Source organism: Oncorhynchus masou, chromosome 15 (assembly GCF_036934945.1).
Source record: "Oncorhynchus masou masou isolate Uvic2021 chromosome 15, UVic_Omas_1.1, whole genome shotgun sequence".
Classification (NCBI taxonomy): Eukaryota; Metazoa; Chordata; class Actinopteri; order Salmoniformes; family Salmonidae; genus Oncorhynchus; species Oncorhynchus masou.
In genome coordinates, this window is record NC_088226.1 from 13055465 (window position 1) to 13072384 (window position 16920).

The 16920-nt window shown below is 43.2% G+C and overlaps 1 protein-coding gene and 1 long non-coding RNA gene across 4 annotated transcripts; both read left to right on the forward strand.

Annotated features, from left to right (window-relative positions):
• Positions 1 to 5101: 5101 nt before the first annotated feature.
• On the forward strand, positions 5102 to 7236 carry LOC135555665 (uncharacterized). The gene is made up of 2 exons (XR_010457895.1): positions 5102 to 5715; positions 5813 to 7236. It is a non-coding gene; the product is annotated as an uncharacterized LOC135555665 (long non-coding RNA).
• A 4304-nt stretch (positions 7237 to 11540) lies between these two features.
• Positions 11541 to 16157, forward strand: LOC135555661 (uncharacterized). 3 transcript variants are annotated; one of them, XM_064988291.1, is made up of 10 exons: positions 11541 to 11791; positions 12192 to 12289; positions 12402 to 12528; positions 12630 to 12796; positions 12925 to 13076; positions 13165 to 13309; positions 13405 to 13498; positions 13618 to 13696; positions 14102 to 14178; positions 14320 to 16157. In XM_064988291.1, the coding sequence occupies exons 2-10, from the start codon at positions 12235 to 12237 to the stop codon at positions 15437 to 15439; spliced, it is 2016 nt and encodes a 671-aa protein (XP_064844363.1). In that variant the 5' UTR covers positions 11541 to 11791; positions 12192 to 12234; the 3' UTR covers positions 15440 to 16157. The 3 variants fall into 3 exon arrangements, with proteins under 3 accessions (XP_064844363.1, XP_064844362.1, XP_064844364.1); XM_064988290.1 differs by lacking the exon at positions 11541 to 11791 and adding an exon at positions 11802 to 11986; XM_064988292.1 differs by lacking the exons at positions 11541 to 11791; positions 12192 to 12289 and having other exon boundaries at positions 12440 to 12528; positions 12655 to 12796.
• Positions 16158 to 16920: the final 763 nt, after the last annotated feature.

Here is a 16920-nt window from a genome sequence, read left to right on the forward strand (position 1 = left end):
AGTGCTCCACGGTGGGTTATGGTATGTGCAGGCATAAGCTACTGACAACAAACACAATTGCATTTTATCGATGGCAATTTGAATGCACAAAGATACAGTGATGAGATCCTGAGGACCATTGTCGTGCCATTCATCCATTGCCTAATGTTTCAGCATGATAATGCACGGCCCATGTCGCAAGGATCTGTACACAGTTCCTGGAAGCTGGAAATGTCCCAGTTCTTCCATGGGCTGCATATTCACCAGACATGTCACCTGTTGAGCTTGTTTTGGACGCTCTGGTACGACATCTACAACAGTGTGTTCCAGTTCCCGCCAATATCCAACAACTTTGCACAGCCATTAAAGAGTGGGACAACATTCCACAGGCCACAATCAACAGCCTGTTTTTCTGATCCACACGCCAACAGATGCACGTCTATTCCCAGTCACGTGAAATCCATTAGATTAGGGCCTAATGAATATATTTCAATTGACTGATTTCCTTATATGAAGTGTAATTCAGTCAAGTCTTTGAAATTGTTGCATTTATATTTTTGTATTTTTTTCACACACAAACCTCATACACACGCAGACACACAAACAAATTCTATACATTTTGCTTTCAATTGTTTAGTTTTTGATTTCAACATCCATTATTTCACCCATCCTTGAAAATATGTTTACATTCTCTACTTTATTTTTCATGTTCATGATTTAATTAATTTTGAATTGAATACATATGGTGTGAAATTTACCCCATAGTTTGGTGACATTTTCATCTGATTGTCAAACAAATCCCTTCAAAAAGCACACTACCTGCGCAGTTCCATCCACCATAATAATTAATTTAGCTGACACATTGAAATACTGTCTGCTTGCATAACAATGTCAAAGAAATCACATTACACATGCATTACGATTTTCTCACGAGATGCTTCAAGAAATAAATAATTTCTCCACACCTGTTCCCGAGACAAAATAACAATTTGGTTTACAATTTTAAGAAATTCATAATTCTGCCTGAGTTATATTATATTAAGCTATAGTACATGTGAGAGGTTGTAGGCATACTGTCACGGTTCATGAATCCACTGCCTCCGTCTCTCTTTCTCTCTCTCTCTCTCTCTCTCTCTCCAGTGTTTGTGTGGGCGTGGTTTCCCAATCTCGGCCTGATTGTCTGCGCCAGCTGGAACCACTTATCTTCCCTTTATATGTTCTGTTACCAGTGTTTCTTGTTGTCAGATCGTTGTTTCTTCTCTGAGGTTGTGTCGTGTGTCCGTGCTCTTCTCTTGTGTGGATTATCTGCTGTGCTCCTTCCTACTCATCTGGACACACTCCCCTGGTTTTCTCAGCACGTTATGATCGGAAGATGCGCCCGAGTTCCTGGGTCGGATTCCTTCTGAGTACAGTCTGTCTGTCATGTTGCTGCTGTGAACTACATTCATTAAAACCATCGTTGCTTGCATCTTGCATCCGCCTCTGTGTTGTAACAGAACGATCTGAACCAGACCATGGATGCAGCGAGTTCAACGAGTCTGACCGAATTCCTTTCCCGCAGTATCACGAGAATGGATCAACAAGAGGAGAACATCTCCAGCACAGGTCGTGCAGTACAAGCCCTTTCGACGCAGGTATCCCAGCTGACCCAACAATTGCAACATCTGAGGGGTTCCGCTGCGCCACCTACACCGGCAGTTCAACCCGCCCCGCCAGAGCCGGATTCCCAGCTAGAGCCACGGCTACCGACACCAGAGGGTTATTCAGGTGATCCTGACTATTGCAGAGCCTTTCTTACGAGATGTTCCATGCATTTCTCGTTGCAGCCACGGACCTTCAACCGTGAACAGTCTAAGGTAGCATTCGTACTCACACTGCTATCAGGCAAAGCGTCTCTCTGGGGAACGGCGGTGTGGGCAAACCAGGACCCATGCTGCACCTCTTTCCAGACACTCTCCGAGGAGATGAGAAGGGTCTTCGATCGGGCCGTGGCGGGTAGGGAGACGGCCAGACTACTCGCTGACCTTCGCCAAGGAGACCATTCAGTATCGGAATACTCCATCCAATTCCGCACTCTGGCCGCTGAGTGTCAGTGGAACGAGGAGGCGCAGTGGGACATGTTCCTGCATGGGCTGGAGGACCGGATCCAGAAGGAGATTTATGTTCTGGACCTTCCCAGGAGTTTAAATGGACTAGTGGAACTAGCCCTGAGGGTCGACGCTCGTCTGAGTCGTATTGGCCGCCGAGCATGCCCTAACAGACCGTATAACGACACGGAGGGCTGGCATGCCAGCGTCGGGAACACGGCCAGTTCAGCCTCCGCTCACGAACCCATGCAGCTGGGGAGAGCTCGCCTCTCCCGGGAAGAGAGGGAGAGGCGGAGATCCCAAGGACTCTGTCTCTACTGTGGTAGAGCGGGCCACTTTATCCACTCCTGCCCGGTAAAAGATCAGGCCCGGTAGTAAACATGAGGCTACTATCGGGTGGTGTCACCACAGAAAGACCTCATCATCTACTCTCCTCCCGGTAAGACTAAGATGGGCCACCCACACGCACGACACCCAAGCCTTACTGGACTCAGGAGCAGAGGGTAATTTCATGGACTTCAAGCTCGCTCACAAACTCCAGATCCCTATCACCTCACTCACGCACAAGATATCCGTCAACGCTCTCAATGGTCAAGAACTCCCCAACATTTCTCACACCACTGAACCTATCACACTCATCACTTCTGGCAATCACACTGAGACACTATCATTCCTACTCATGGACTCACCCCTTGCACCATTAGTTCTCGGCCACCCTTGGCTCACCCAACACAACCCCAGAGTTGACTGGGGTCATAACTCTATATCCATGTGGAGTAACAAGTGTCTTGAGTCCTGTTTAGTGTCTGCTTGTTCGTCTGTGTCTGATTCTGTGTTTCTAGAGGAGGCAGTGGATTTGTCTAACGTGCCCGTTGAATACCTCGACCTGAAGGAGGTGTTCAGTAAGTCCCGTGCTGCTTCCCTTCCTCCGCATCGTCCCTATGACTGTGCAATAGAATTATTGCCAGGTGAGTCTCCGCCTAAAGGCAAGTTATATTCACTTTCTGTTCCTGAGAGGGAGGCTATGGAGAGATACATCTCTGGTTCTCTGGCATCTAAATTCATTCGTCCTTCCTCTTCTCCAGCGGGGGCGGGGTTCTTCTTTGTGGGGAAGAAGGACGGATCTCTGCGTCCTTGCATTGATTACCGTGGGTTGAATAACATCACAGTGAAGAATACCTATCCCTTACCGTTGATGTCCTCCGCCTTTGAAAGGTTACAGGGAGCATCCGTGTTCACTAAGTTGGATTTACGTAATGCATATCATTTGGTTCGCATAAGGGAGGGGGACGAATGGAAGACCGCGTTTAACACCCCCAGAGGGCACTTCGAATATTTGGTCATGCCTTTTGGGCTATCCAACTCCCCAGCGGTTTTCCAGGCACTCGTCAATGACGTGCTGAGAGATATGATTGATCAGTTCATATATGTTTACCTGGATGACATACTGATTTTTTCTTCTTCTCTCCAGGAACACGCTCAACACGTCAGACGAGTGCTTCAGAGGTTGCTGGAGAATGGACTTTTTGTCAAGGCGGAGAAATGCATTTTTCATGCACAATCCGTTCCATTCCTAGGTTACATCGTCTCGACTGAAGGTATTCGCATGGATCCCGACAAGGTTAAGGCTGTGGTGGATTGGCCAAGCCCAGATTCCCGTAAGGCCCTACAGAGGTTTCTGGGATTCGCCAATTTCTACCGGCGTTTCGTTCGCAACTTTAGCCAGATAGTCGCTCCTCTTACCGCCTTAACCTCTCCCAGAGTGACGTTCAGGTGGTCCGATACAGCCGAGGCTGCATTCGCCAAACTCAAGAGCCGCTTTGTTTCGGCTCCTATCCTCATAGCTCCCGATCCCTCGCGTCAGTTCGTGGTGGAGGTGGACGCTTCAGAGGTGGGGGTAGGTGCGGTACTTTCCCAACGTTCCTCTTCTGACGACAAGATGCACCCTTGCGCGTTCCTTTCCCATCGGTTATCACCTGCGGAACGCAACTACGACATTGGCAACAGAGAGTTGTTGGCAGTGAAGTTAGCACTGGAGGAGTGGCGCCATTGGTTAGAGGGTTCGGGGTACCTTTTATAGTTTGGACCGATCACAAGAATTTGGAGTATATCAGAACCGCCAAGCGACTCAACTCCAGGCAGGCGCGGTGGGCACTCTTTTTCGGACGTTTTGACTTCTCTCTCTCGTATCGCCCGGGTTCCAAGAATGTCAAACCCGATTCCCTTTCTCGCATTTTTGACCATTCCGAACGCCCATCCACTCCCGAGTGCATCCTACCCGGGACCCTAGTGGTCTCCACACTCACATGGGAGGTTGAATCGAGGGTCAAAACGGCCTTAGAGGGGGTCACGCCTCCGCCCGGTTGCCCGCCTAATCGGTTGTTTGTGCCGGAGGGGTGTCGGTCCGATGTTATTCGGTGGGGGCACTGCTCCAACGTAGCGTGTCATCCAGGAGTCAGCCGCACTAGCTTTTTGGTTAAGCAACGCTTTTGGTGGCCATTGATGGCTCGTGACATTCACAGTTTTGTCTTGGCCTGCTCGGTTTGTGCCACTGGGAAGACTTCTAATCGACCCCCAGATGGGTTACTCCAACCGCTGTCGGTCCCTTCGAGACCCTGGTCCCACATCGCGCTAGATTTTGTTACCGGCCTCCCGCCCTCCCAGGGCAAGACGGTTGTTTTGACCGTGGTGGACCGGTTCTCGAAGGCGGCTCATTTTATTCCCTTGCCTAAATTACCATCTGCTAAGGAGACAGCGGTAACTGTCGTGGATCACGTCTTTTGTCGCTTACATGGCCTGCCGATGGACGTAGTTTCTGACCGGGGGCCCCAATTTGTGTCCAAGTTTTGGCAAGAGTTTTGTAGGTTACTGGGAGCGAGTGTCAGCCTGTCTTCAGGGTTTCATCCCCAGAGCAACGGTCAAACGGAGAGGGCCAACCAAGATTTGGAGAGAGTGTTGCGATGTTTGGTTTCTAAGAATCCCTCTTCCTGGAGTCAACAACTCTCTATGGTTGAGTACGCTCACAATGTGGCAGCCACGGGTCTCTCTCCGTTTGAGTGTAGTTTAGGTTACCAGCCACCTATCTTTCCCAGTACGGAGTCCGAGGTCACTGTTCCCTCCGCTCACGCTTTCATCCAGAGGTGCCGTCACGCATGGAGCAGAGCCCGTGAGACTCTTCTCCGGGTGGGGCGCGCACCAAGGCTAAGGCCGATCGCCACCGGTCGAAGCCTCCGGTATACGTCGTTGGCCAAAGAGTGTGGCTTTCTACTAAGAACATTCCACTCCGATCCGTTTCGAACAAGCTTGCCCCCAAATTTATCGGCCCGTTCAGAGTCACCAGGATCATTAGTCCGGTGGCGGTCCGGCTCAAGCTTCCTCCGGCGTATAGGAGAATTCATCCTACCTTTCATGTGTCTAAAATAAAACCTGTGTTTCAGGCACGCATTAACCCGCCGGTCCCGGTTCCCCCGCCGCCACGACTTGTTGATGGGGAGACCACCTTTTCTGTCAATCGTATTTTGGACTCTAGAAGGAGGGGACGCGGATTCCAGTACCTGGTGGACTGGGAGGGTTACGGCCCGGAGGAGAAAGTTGGGTACCTGCTAGGGACATTCTGGATCACTCCCTTATCGATGATTTCAATCGACAGGTAAATAACGCCAAGAGGCGTTCCTAGAAATTGTCACGGTTCATGAATCCACTGCCTCCGTCTCTCTTTCTCTCTCTCTCTCTCTCTCTCTCTCCAGTGTTTGTGTGGGCGTGGTTTCCCAATCTCGGCCTGATTGTCTGCGCCAGCTGGAACCACTTATCTTCCCTTTATATGTTCTGTTACCAGTGTTTCTTGTTGTCAGATCGTTGTTTCTTCTCTGAGGTTGTGTCGTGTGTCCGTGCTCTTCTCTTGTGTGGATTATCTGCTGTGCTCCTTCCTACTCATCTGGACACACTCCCCTGGTTTTCTCAGCACGTTATGATCGGAAGATGCGCCCGAGTTCCTGGGTCGGATTCCTTCTGAGTACAGTCTGTCTGTCATGTTGCTGCTGTGAACTACATTCATTAAAACCATCGTTGCTTGCATCTTGCATCCGCCTCTGTGTTGTAACACATACAGTCAGTGTCCATATCAGTTACTATTCCATTTAATCCTTATGAATTTAAAGGAGGAATATTCATGGTTACAGGGATACTCTTGAGCGGGATATCAAAGGTGCATGTAAAGAGCTTATCCAGAATAATACTGGGATATGAGCTACTATCCGGAATACTGTGTGCATACAGTGCCTTGCGAAAGTATTCGGCCCCCTTGAACTTTGCGACCTTTTGCCACATTTCAGGCTTCAAACATAAAGATATAAAACTGTATTTTTTTGTGAAGAATCAACAACAAGTGGGACACAATCATGAAGTGGAATGGCATTTATTGGATATTTCAAACTTTTTTAACAAATCAAAAACTGAAAAATTGGAAGTCAAGAAAGGTCTCATTGATCTCTTTACAAGTAGCAGGATTTACACGATAATGAGGGGTACACAAAATGAGACAGACCCTCTGCCTTGGACAGAAGTACTCTCCCAAGTATAGAAAGATCTCTTTGTTGCCAATTATTAAATATATTTTTGGTTGTCTAAATTTTAGGAGAGAAATTCAAATGTTGTCTGTTGTGTTTTTGACATATGTATTCCTAAATATTTAACACAGTCCTTTACATTAATATTTTATATATTTTTTATCATCAGAGTCAAATAAAGATGAGATTTCACATTTGGTGCAATAGAAAATGCAGTTATAGCATTAAGGGCATGGGCGACCTGGTCTTTGTCTCTTAAGAAAGGATAGTATCATCTGCCAGTTGGGAAATTTTGATTTCTTTGTTAAAAATGGTTAAGCCATACAAATTTGCATTATTCAGAATATCTAGAGATAGAAGTTGCACCACCAAAATGAATAAAATTGTGAAATTGGCCATCCCTGTCGTACACTTCTGTTGATACTGAATCTTTTTGAAGTATTAAGGTTTAGTAACACAGAACTATTTATATATTTTGTCAAACATGGAAATTACTTTGATAAAATGTTCACCAAATCCAAAATGTTTAAGAGACCTAAAGAGAAATGAATGTTCAATTGTGTCAAAGGCTTTACTACAGAATTAAAAAAAACAAGACAACCGCATCTGAGTCAATTGCATCTGAATAATCTATAAGGTCCAAGACTAAACGAATGTTAGAGTTTATGTGACTGCCCTTCATAAATCCTGTCTGAGTCTCATTTATAATGGTATCTATTCCTTTCTTTAATCTTTTGGCATAAACCAAAAATATATAATAAAGTAATTGGTCTCCAATTGTCAATGAGAGAAGGGTCTTTATCGGGCTTTGGAATCAATGAAATAAGGCCCTGTTTCATAGTGGAGACTATTTCCCCAATTTTAATGCAATCTTGAAACATATTAAAAATTGGGTCTTCCAGTAACTCCCAAAACTGTCTATAGAATTCAACTGACAGGCCGTCAGGGCCAGGTGATTTCCCTTTCTTCATTGAATTCAGAGCCTCTCTAATTCTTCAATTGACACAGGTGAATTGCAAACTGAGTGGAAATCATCCTCAATTACAGGGACATAAATGTGAAATCTGAAATGTGAAAAATGTAGCTTTCACAGCCATCTTCCTGAAATTGAAAGCTGTAAAGGTTTTCATAAGAGGAATGGAGAAATTATGATATTGTAATGGGATCTTTGCATAAAACATTGTTAATTTTGAGTGCAGTTATACATTTCCTTTTGTAGTTTCTCTTTTCAAGTGCAAAAAGTAACTAGTGTTTCTTTCCCCCTCTTCAATCCATTTTGCTCTTGACCTTACCGTGTAAAGCTGTTCTAATTCTAGTTGTAAAGACTTGAATACAGACTCCTCTTCTTCAGATATATTATCTTTCTTTAGAAAACTGTCAAGCTTGCTCATCATCTATTTTTCTCTAAGGTTCTTTAATTGCATCAGCTCTTGCTGGCCTGCTGTTGCATGTGCACGAGCTGAGCGCCTGCTGCTGACTCACTCACAACGCACTTTTGCAGCCAGGCACATGTGTTGTTACTGAGTGTGACAGAGAAAATCGTTTTTGTGTCGTTTAGAGGGCAAATGCGTGCATTTTAGTCACTTTTCAAAAGTTGCTAAATGTTCAAAATACATTTTTGAAAGTAGCTAAATTTGTTGCCAGGGTAGTCTGAAAAGTTGCTAAATCTAGCAACAAAATTGCTAAGTTAGCATCACTGCTTCTAATTCTGTCAAAAGTTAGCTAGCTAGCTTTGTTTACGCGGGTTGTACGTGAGACTTGCACGCAGTGTTGCCAACTAATTTTCAAGGGAAGTTGCTAGAGGCAGATCGATTTGTTGCTAAATGACGTTGTGATGTCATTGCGCGGTGACGTCATTGCGTAATAACGTAACATACACAATAACTTTACTGAAATGGCATCTCGAAAAATATGATTTGACATTTGTTAGTTTAGATTTGTTTGTTTATTATCATATATTTTTTATTTATAAAAGTAATATAAACACAACACATTTTATATGATCACATATGTTTTATTTTTAAACACAACACATTGAATTATTGAACAATTACACATTATTGAACAATTACATTTGATTTATTTTCTTTTTAACAAGTAAACCTACACATTCTGAACAAAGTGTATTGGTAGTTAGTTAACATGCTACCTAACTGATCAACAATTATAGGTACAAGCTAATAACATGGTATATATGCAATCTTATTGAACAAGCGACTTAACTCAAATAATGACGTGTGCACTAGGCATCTCTCTCCAGCTCTCTCCAGGTTGCTGTGCTGCTTGGCTGGCTAGCTGCTCAATGGTTTCCTCCAGATATTGCCACTGTTCTCACACACACTGCAGTACACACTGCCACCATCAGCTGTGTGTCTTCGCCAGTTCCAGAAAATCCACTCCTTGCATACGTACTGTAAATATGATGAATCATAGATTGGCAAGCAAATCCTCTTCATCTTCACTATCCAACTGCATTGTCACGGAGCTGGAACCAGCAGTAGAGGATGGAGTGGCCTTAAAGCTGTACGCTGCTGTGGTGCCAAACTGCTGCAGAACTTCACTTGGTAGTTTATGCTGGTAAAAGGTATCACCAGCCAGCTTCAGTCCATACCACACCAGGAGAATGAAGTTGAGAGTGTGCAGTGACATTCTATTTCTTAACTTTGACTTGACCACACTCATTTGACTGAACAGCCGTTCAAACTCCGCATTTGAGTGTGGCATGGAGAGGGCAGCGATTGTAGCTTTGCACAGTTCTTCAAATGGATTTGACCCGGAAGAGTCCGTGTAGTTATTGACTTCACTCCAAAACTCGACTGTATTTTCAGTTGAGTCCCACCTAAACAGATGGATGTATCTCCATTGGGAAACAATTTTATCAATTGTTTGGGGCTGGTATCCCATTAGCTCAGCTACTTTAATCATTTCAATTGTGCCTTTATTGTGCTTAGCATTTCCTTAACACTGAACAAGGCCATGTTTCACAAGGCTTCAAGGTTGTCTGGGAGCCTTGCTTGCAGCTCCTTTCTTAAAGCAACAATGTAGTTGATGCACTGTCTCCGAATGACCTTTTTGTCCTCTGGCGCAAGACTGAGTTGGTACACCGTGCTCTCGAAAAGGTACCCAAGGTATGGTGATGGACTGAGATGTCCATCAATGGCATCCTTCAGGACATACATTTTTGCCATAGGGTTGACTACTCTGCAAAAAATTGATGTTAAGAGGTGTACCAGATTGTCCAAAAGCTTGACAGGATCTGTTTGCTCTCCCTCAAATGACTTCACTGCAACTTGTACATCGGACAGGATTAATTACAAGAATGTCAGGTAGACAGACATAGTTGGTCTTGTCCATGAACATGGAGTGGAGCACATCCGCCATGTAGCAATGCTCACTAGCCTTGGTCAACTCAAAGTGGAGTTTCAGTTCTTCCCACTGGCTCAATATACGAGTTACCGGAGGCTCAATCGATAACCAACTTGTGGCACACACTTTGGTGATCTGCACGGATTTCTGGCCACAATTAATGGTGGCATACACTGCTTTGTACACCTTGCACCGTTTTCGGGAAATCGAAAAGCAGTTGTAGGTTTCCCTGATTATGTACTCAACATTCCTAGGGATGGTTTCTTTGGATGCTGCACTGACAGCCAATTGTAAAGAATGTCACACACAGAGGATGAATACCAAATTGGGCAATGCACATTCTTCCTTTAAAATCTTGTGCACCCTGTTGGGCACCTCAGTCATCACAGACGCATTATCAGTGGCAATACCCTGAAGATTCTCTTTTTTAAAGTTACACTTCTCAAGAAACTAAACTACCGCCTTTGCTATTGATCTAGCATTGCCAGATCTTTTTTTAGCATTGAAATACCGAATCACCACACCCAGGTATTTCGAGACACTGACATCAGTGGACTCATCCAAAAGGAGACTGAACTTCTCATCCCCCACATCTGATGTTACTCTTTTGAGAAAATAAGGAGCCAGTACTCCCCTAATCATTTCTGTGCACTTGGTGCAGTGCATTTGGAAGTTTGTTGCTGCCACAGAATCTGAAAGGGCAGCTTTGCAAGCCATACCTAAATGGTCGCATGCTAGCAGCGAACAATGCTCCGCTATGGCCATGGCCATAGTAGCTTCTGCTCTTTTGCAGTTATCCACTTTCTTAACCAACTGTGGTAATGTAGATTGCGTTGTGGGGTTGTACGGTTTTGATCTATTTATATGCTTTGCTGTAAAAACAACGTTTTTTGATGTCATACATTTTTGCAAGCATATCTCATTTGCAGTATGCACAGTATGCCCAACAATCATCCCCAATTACTGGCTTCAGCCACCCTTTAAATTCAGGTAGACTCCCACTCTTTTCAGTACTTCTGGCTGTGCAATTTTGTTTGAGACATGTTGATTGATGTTGTAAGTTCTGTTCAAGATCAAACATTTGTGAACAACTATATTCATTGGGTTTGTCTTGTCTAACGCAAACTACTGCTGCTGCAGTCAGCCAAAAACGATTTGCAATTTGCTGAAATTGCTGCTGTCCTGCTGCTGTGCACGAGCTGAGAGCCTGCTGCTGACGTTACTCACAATGCACTTTTGGCACGTGTGTTGTGACAGAGAAAAATCGTTTTTGTGTCATTTAGAGGGAAAATGCATTTTAGCGTTTGAGTCACGTTTTTAAAAGTTCCAAATACATTTTTAAAAGTGGTAAAATGTGTTGCTAGTTTGCTGTTTGAAAAAAAAGTTGCCAGGGTACTCTGAAAACTTTCTAAATCGAGCAACAAAATTGCTAAATTGGCATCACTGCTTGCACGGGTCTACCTCTTCCTCTGTAGTTAAGTTTACGGTTTTTCTGGAAAACCATCTTGAAGCCAAGGTGCTACCGCCCCCAAGCGGACTGGTAGACCAAAAGCGTCTCAAGCAAAAAGGCAAACATAGTACAGTAGCTATGGTTTAGCTTGGAAACTATGTGGCTCGGTGTTCCATGTCTTTATCTGAAACCGGACTTCCCGGCAATAGATTAAGTTATTATTGCAATATTATTAAGATGTCATTGATGGAATTCGAAGTTGGTAATCAACCATAAAACTAAAACAAAGCGTACGTGCGTGCGACATGGTCATACAAGGAAGGGGGGCGAACTTCCCATGAAAGGTGTGTCCTGTTGGATTTGTAATTCCCAGTAAGCAATTCGTAGTTGTCAAAACAGCAGCTCTTTCTATTTGTGTAAAGTGACAAATGACTGTTACCACTGTAGATCGTATGAAGACGATATACTGTTTTATAGATTCATTGTTTTTTCTTTGTTCTTTGAGTACTTCCTCAAAAGTATAATATATCATTGTGTGGGTGAGTGACTTTCGATTTGCTATATCTATATGTAATCAAGGGAATCTAGTGGGAAAGTTAGGTCTATTAACAAAAGCAACCACTGCAGACCCACAAAAACTGTATTACTGAATTAATAGTCACTTACTTCTTCACATTTAGTAGTCTATTTTAATATGCAGGAATTTAACCACTAACATGAAACATTTTCTCTTTCCGATTTCAGATTGAATTATACTGTGTGGTTTACTCTAAAGTATTCAGCAACAATGTTTCTATTGATTATTATATTCACAAACTTTGGGACCTTGATAGCTGATGATGGTAAGCAGTCTTTTGTATATAGCCTATAAACATGTAAGTAGATTTAACCTCAGTATTTTTGCCTGATCATGATTAACATTTGACAAGCTTTTTGTTTGTTAATTACTTGTAGCAATGAGTGACAGAAATCTTCAATGCTTCAACGATTATGACAAAAGAATGGTTTGTCATTTTACAACTGACAAGTCTAAGTGTGCTGAATACTACATGACATTGGAATTATTGAGCGCACAAAATATGTAAGTTTATGATTGTGTAAGTTTTTCTATTGTCAATGTTAATCTCACCAAGAAGTCCTTTTTAATTTCAAAGCTGCATTATTATTCAACTTATTTCCCAGAGGCCATAATGATTGTACTTTCAAGGAAAAGGAGAGGTCCAATGATGTTTTCAAATGTGGATGCTCTATTGATCCAATGGTCCTTATTATTGGGGAGGAGTTTAATGCAACACTTTGGAATTCTGGGAAGCGCCTAAATTCCGAAGTCCTTTGTATCAAATGCAGCAGTGAGTTGCATCTACATATGCAGATTGCTATTTGAAAATGAATTACTGTTATAAAGAATATTGCATGAAATTAAACCATTCTTTAATTGATTGATATGTCAAACCATCCCTGTCATTGCCCTATACAGTAAAACCCAAAACCCCCACCGTCCAAAAGGTGAAACCAACAGAAAATGGGAATTTCCTGGTCAAATGGAAGACAAACTACCCTGATGATGCACCGTTTTCTAAGGAATTGATTGCCGAATTGAGCTACAGAAAGAAAGGAGAAACAGATGAGGTAAAGGAGGGTGATATACAGCATTCCCCCATTCGCTGTCACATCACAATGACAACATTCCCTCTAGCCCTTTCCTTTGTTCCGACAGGTGTCCATAAATGACTCAACAACTTCCCATGAATTACTTGGCAGAGACTTGGAGCCAAACACCATTTATGCTCTGAAGGTCAGAACTTATGCTGACAGGAGCGACCGTTTCAGTGACTGGAGTGAAGAGTTGGAATTCACCAACCGTAAGTGACTAAATTAGATTTATCATCCATGGGTTTTCAAACCTTAATTTCACTTTCACCTTGTAGCTCATTGTATATTCTTCTCTGCTCCACAGCTGCATCATCTCGGAAAGTACTCCAGATTGTCATTGTTTTCAGTTGCATTGCTGTCATCATCATCACAAGTGCTTTATTTTGGTGCAGTGTTAGGTAAGTTGTCCTGACATGTCTGTAGGTGACAGTATGTCTGTTTCCACAAACATTTGTTATCATACAGCTTCATATGGGCCCTATAGGCTTTCAAATTGTTCTATTTCTCCCCTCTGCAGACTCAAAACCAAGTGGTGGGATAATATTCCTAAATGTTCAAACCCAGACCTTTTGTATATGGTTCCAGGAGTGCCTAAGGTGAGGCTCCATCTCCAATTATAAACTGTGTGGTTTGAGCCCTGAATTCTGATTGTCTGAAAGCCATGGAATATCAGACCATATACCATGGGTATGACAATAAATAAATAAACTATTTTAGAATAGTTACATTCGTAACTAGTTTAGAATAGCAATAAGGCACCTCAGTGGTTTGAGCTATATGGCCAATATACCACAGCTACGGGCTTTGTTCAGGCACTCTGCTTTGCGTTGTGCAGAACAGAACAGCCCTTAGCTGTGGTATATTGGCCATTTACCAAACCTCCTCAGGCCTTATTGCTTAAATATTCTATGTTTAAATAAACTGTAAACCTTCATTACTTTCATACTGTAATTCCTTCCATTTGTGTATTTACATTTAGTGATGTTTGTTCTCCACCATAGGTATTGTCTCCTCCCAAAATACCTTTATCCTCCATCTATGTTGATTCTTCAAAAATGGACACTGAAGGAAAAACATGGTGGGCTTATAGATACACTATAAACATAGCAAAATGAAAATGTGTCTTCAGGTTCAGTCCTATTCGTGTGGGCAATCTAGTCCTTGCAATGGAAATAAGCTTTAATTCACTGAAAGTTGCCCGCTTGTCTTTTCCCTACAGGACAAACCCCTCGTTAGTAGATGGGAGCAGTGGAAGAGGTAGTGGCTCAGAGCTTGACTCATCATCTTCCCTGGGTTATGCCCACACATGTCCCATGAGCCCGGAGCCTAGTAATGTGCAGATCATTAGCCATCTTCAAGAGGCCCTGAACAAAGTCTTTCCCAGCCTTGTTCCTTTGGACGGGAATCCTCAGTCATTGCTCTTAGCCCCTCCTATGACAGATGATGGTACACAAATGAATTGCCCTGAGCCAAATAGAGACATTGGTGTGTGTTCATCTGACTACAATCCTCTTCATTTCATGAGTGAGTCTGCAGGCTCTTGTGGGTCGTCTTGTTACAACAATATTACCTACTCCCCCTCAGTGCCCCTCAACTCCATTCAAGAGTTAACAACAAGCAAGACATCCTCATTTCCTAAGCAGCCTCTGCTCTTTTGTAACTCCTCCTACCATTCTGGTGAGGCTGAAGTGTTGAAAAATGTCCATCCACAGCTGTTTCTTGGTACTGGTCAACAAGACCTTAACTTGTCCACTAACTGTGCACCCCTCTTGCAAACCGAGTTTTCATATCACACGTGTGATGGCACCAGTGATGATTCAGAGACTACCACGTCAGCAGAGGACACCAGTCTGATCTATGGCTCTAATGACAGCAATGTGTCCGAACCTCACAATGTTATCAGTGTCGTTGCTGGATATCAGAGCTTCAGTGAGGCGGTCGGTAAGGACAATAAGAGAGGAACTGATGCCTTCATGGATGTGTCACTGCCACTTAAGGGTTTCCAGGATGTGGACAGTAGCGAGCCACTGATTTATGATGTGAATCCATGTTACCACAGCCTGCCTGACCCTGGATGCTGCCTCCCCCCGAGTGACGTCGATTATCAGACTTTACAGAGCCTGGGACAAAATAGCCCAGATCAGTGGGTTTCAGACAAACTGCTGAACAAGTGTTTGGAGACTGAGATCCCTCAAAGCTCCATGGGGAACATGCCTCTAAATGTCATATCCAACTCACAGGGAGGACAATATCCGATACCCGGAAGTCCCTTTCTTACTGCTTTCTGTTCAGACCAAGCCATGCAAATAGACAATGACAGCTCTTATCATTGTGTGTGATTCTACGGTAGACACTTTTGCACTTCTCTTTACAATTTATTTTATTTTGGGGACTTGAGCTCATATATATGTTTTTTTCTATATTATACAAACAGTTTGAATACCATTCTGCCATGAAAATGCTGTAGTCTCAAGTCCAGAAATGTTCCACATTTTGGATGTACAGCTTCTGTAAATAAACATGTGTGTGTGGGGAAACTGCAACAGTTAATTGTTGAAGAGATATAACATGTCTTGTCTTTGCCTCATCTGTCTAAAGCATGTTGTTCATCATCTGGGATGTAAAAAAATAAGGATGTGTACTTCAGTTGAAATACTGAGCAATAACATCTTGATTAAACATCAAGGTCGTCAAACTAGTCTCCAGCCTCTGAAAGTGACTTCTCTTCTAATAGCTTCCCAAAATAGTAAAATAGTCAGACAGTTTCATTGCATCTGATGTTTGATAGGCTAAATAGTGTTAACAGTACAAGCCTCATGCAAACATTGAGGTTGAATTTCTGATGAAAAAAGTGGTAGGCCTACTTCCTTATTCTGCGCTTCCAGCTTCTATGGAAATACACTCCCAGAAAGTAGAGCCAGCTTCTGATGTCATAGATGTGTTGCGAATCAGGTTCAACAAAACAATTGTCTTTGTTTAGGGTTATTTTCTGAGGATGAAGTTCATGTTTTGTAGTGTTTATTGTAGAAAACATAAAGACTTTTTTTTCCCTTCAAAGCTCTTTCAAATCAAATTTTATTGGTCACATACATGGTTAGCAGATGTTAATGTGAGTGTAGCGAAATGCTTGTGCTTCTAGTTCCGACCATGCAGTAATATCTAACAAGTAACATAACAATTTCACAACAACAAAGGAATGAATAAGAATATGTATTTATAAATATATGGAAGAGCGATGGCCGAACGGCATAGGCAAGATGCTGTAGATGGTATAGAGTACAGTATATACATATGAGATGAGTAATGTAGGGTATGTAAACATATAATGTGGCATTGTTTAAAGTGACTAGTGATACATTTATTACATCCCATTTTTTATTATTAAAGTGGCTAGAGATTTGAGTCAGTATGTTGGCAGCAGCTACTCAATGTTAGTAATGGCTGTTTTACAGTCTGATGGCCTTGAGATAGAAGCTGTTTTTCAGTTCGGTCCCAGCTTTGATGCACCTGTACTGACCTCACCTTCTGGATGATAGCGGGGTGAACAGGCAGTGGCTCGAGTGGTTGTTGATGCGTTGTGCAGAACTCAATACCCTCTGAAGAGCCTTACTGTTGTGAGCGGAGCAGTTGCCGTACCAGGCGATAATACAGCCTGATGGGATGCTCTTGACTGTGCATCTGTAAAAGTTTGTGAGTATTTTTGGTGACAAGCCAAATTTCTACAGCCTCCCAAGGATGAAGAGGTGCTGTTGCACCTTCTTCACCACGCTGTCTGTGTGGGTGGACCATTTCAGTTTGTCCGTGATGTGTACGCCGAGGA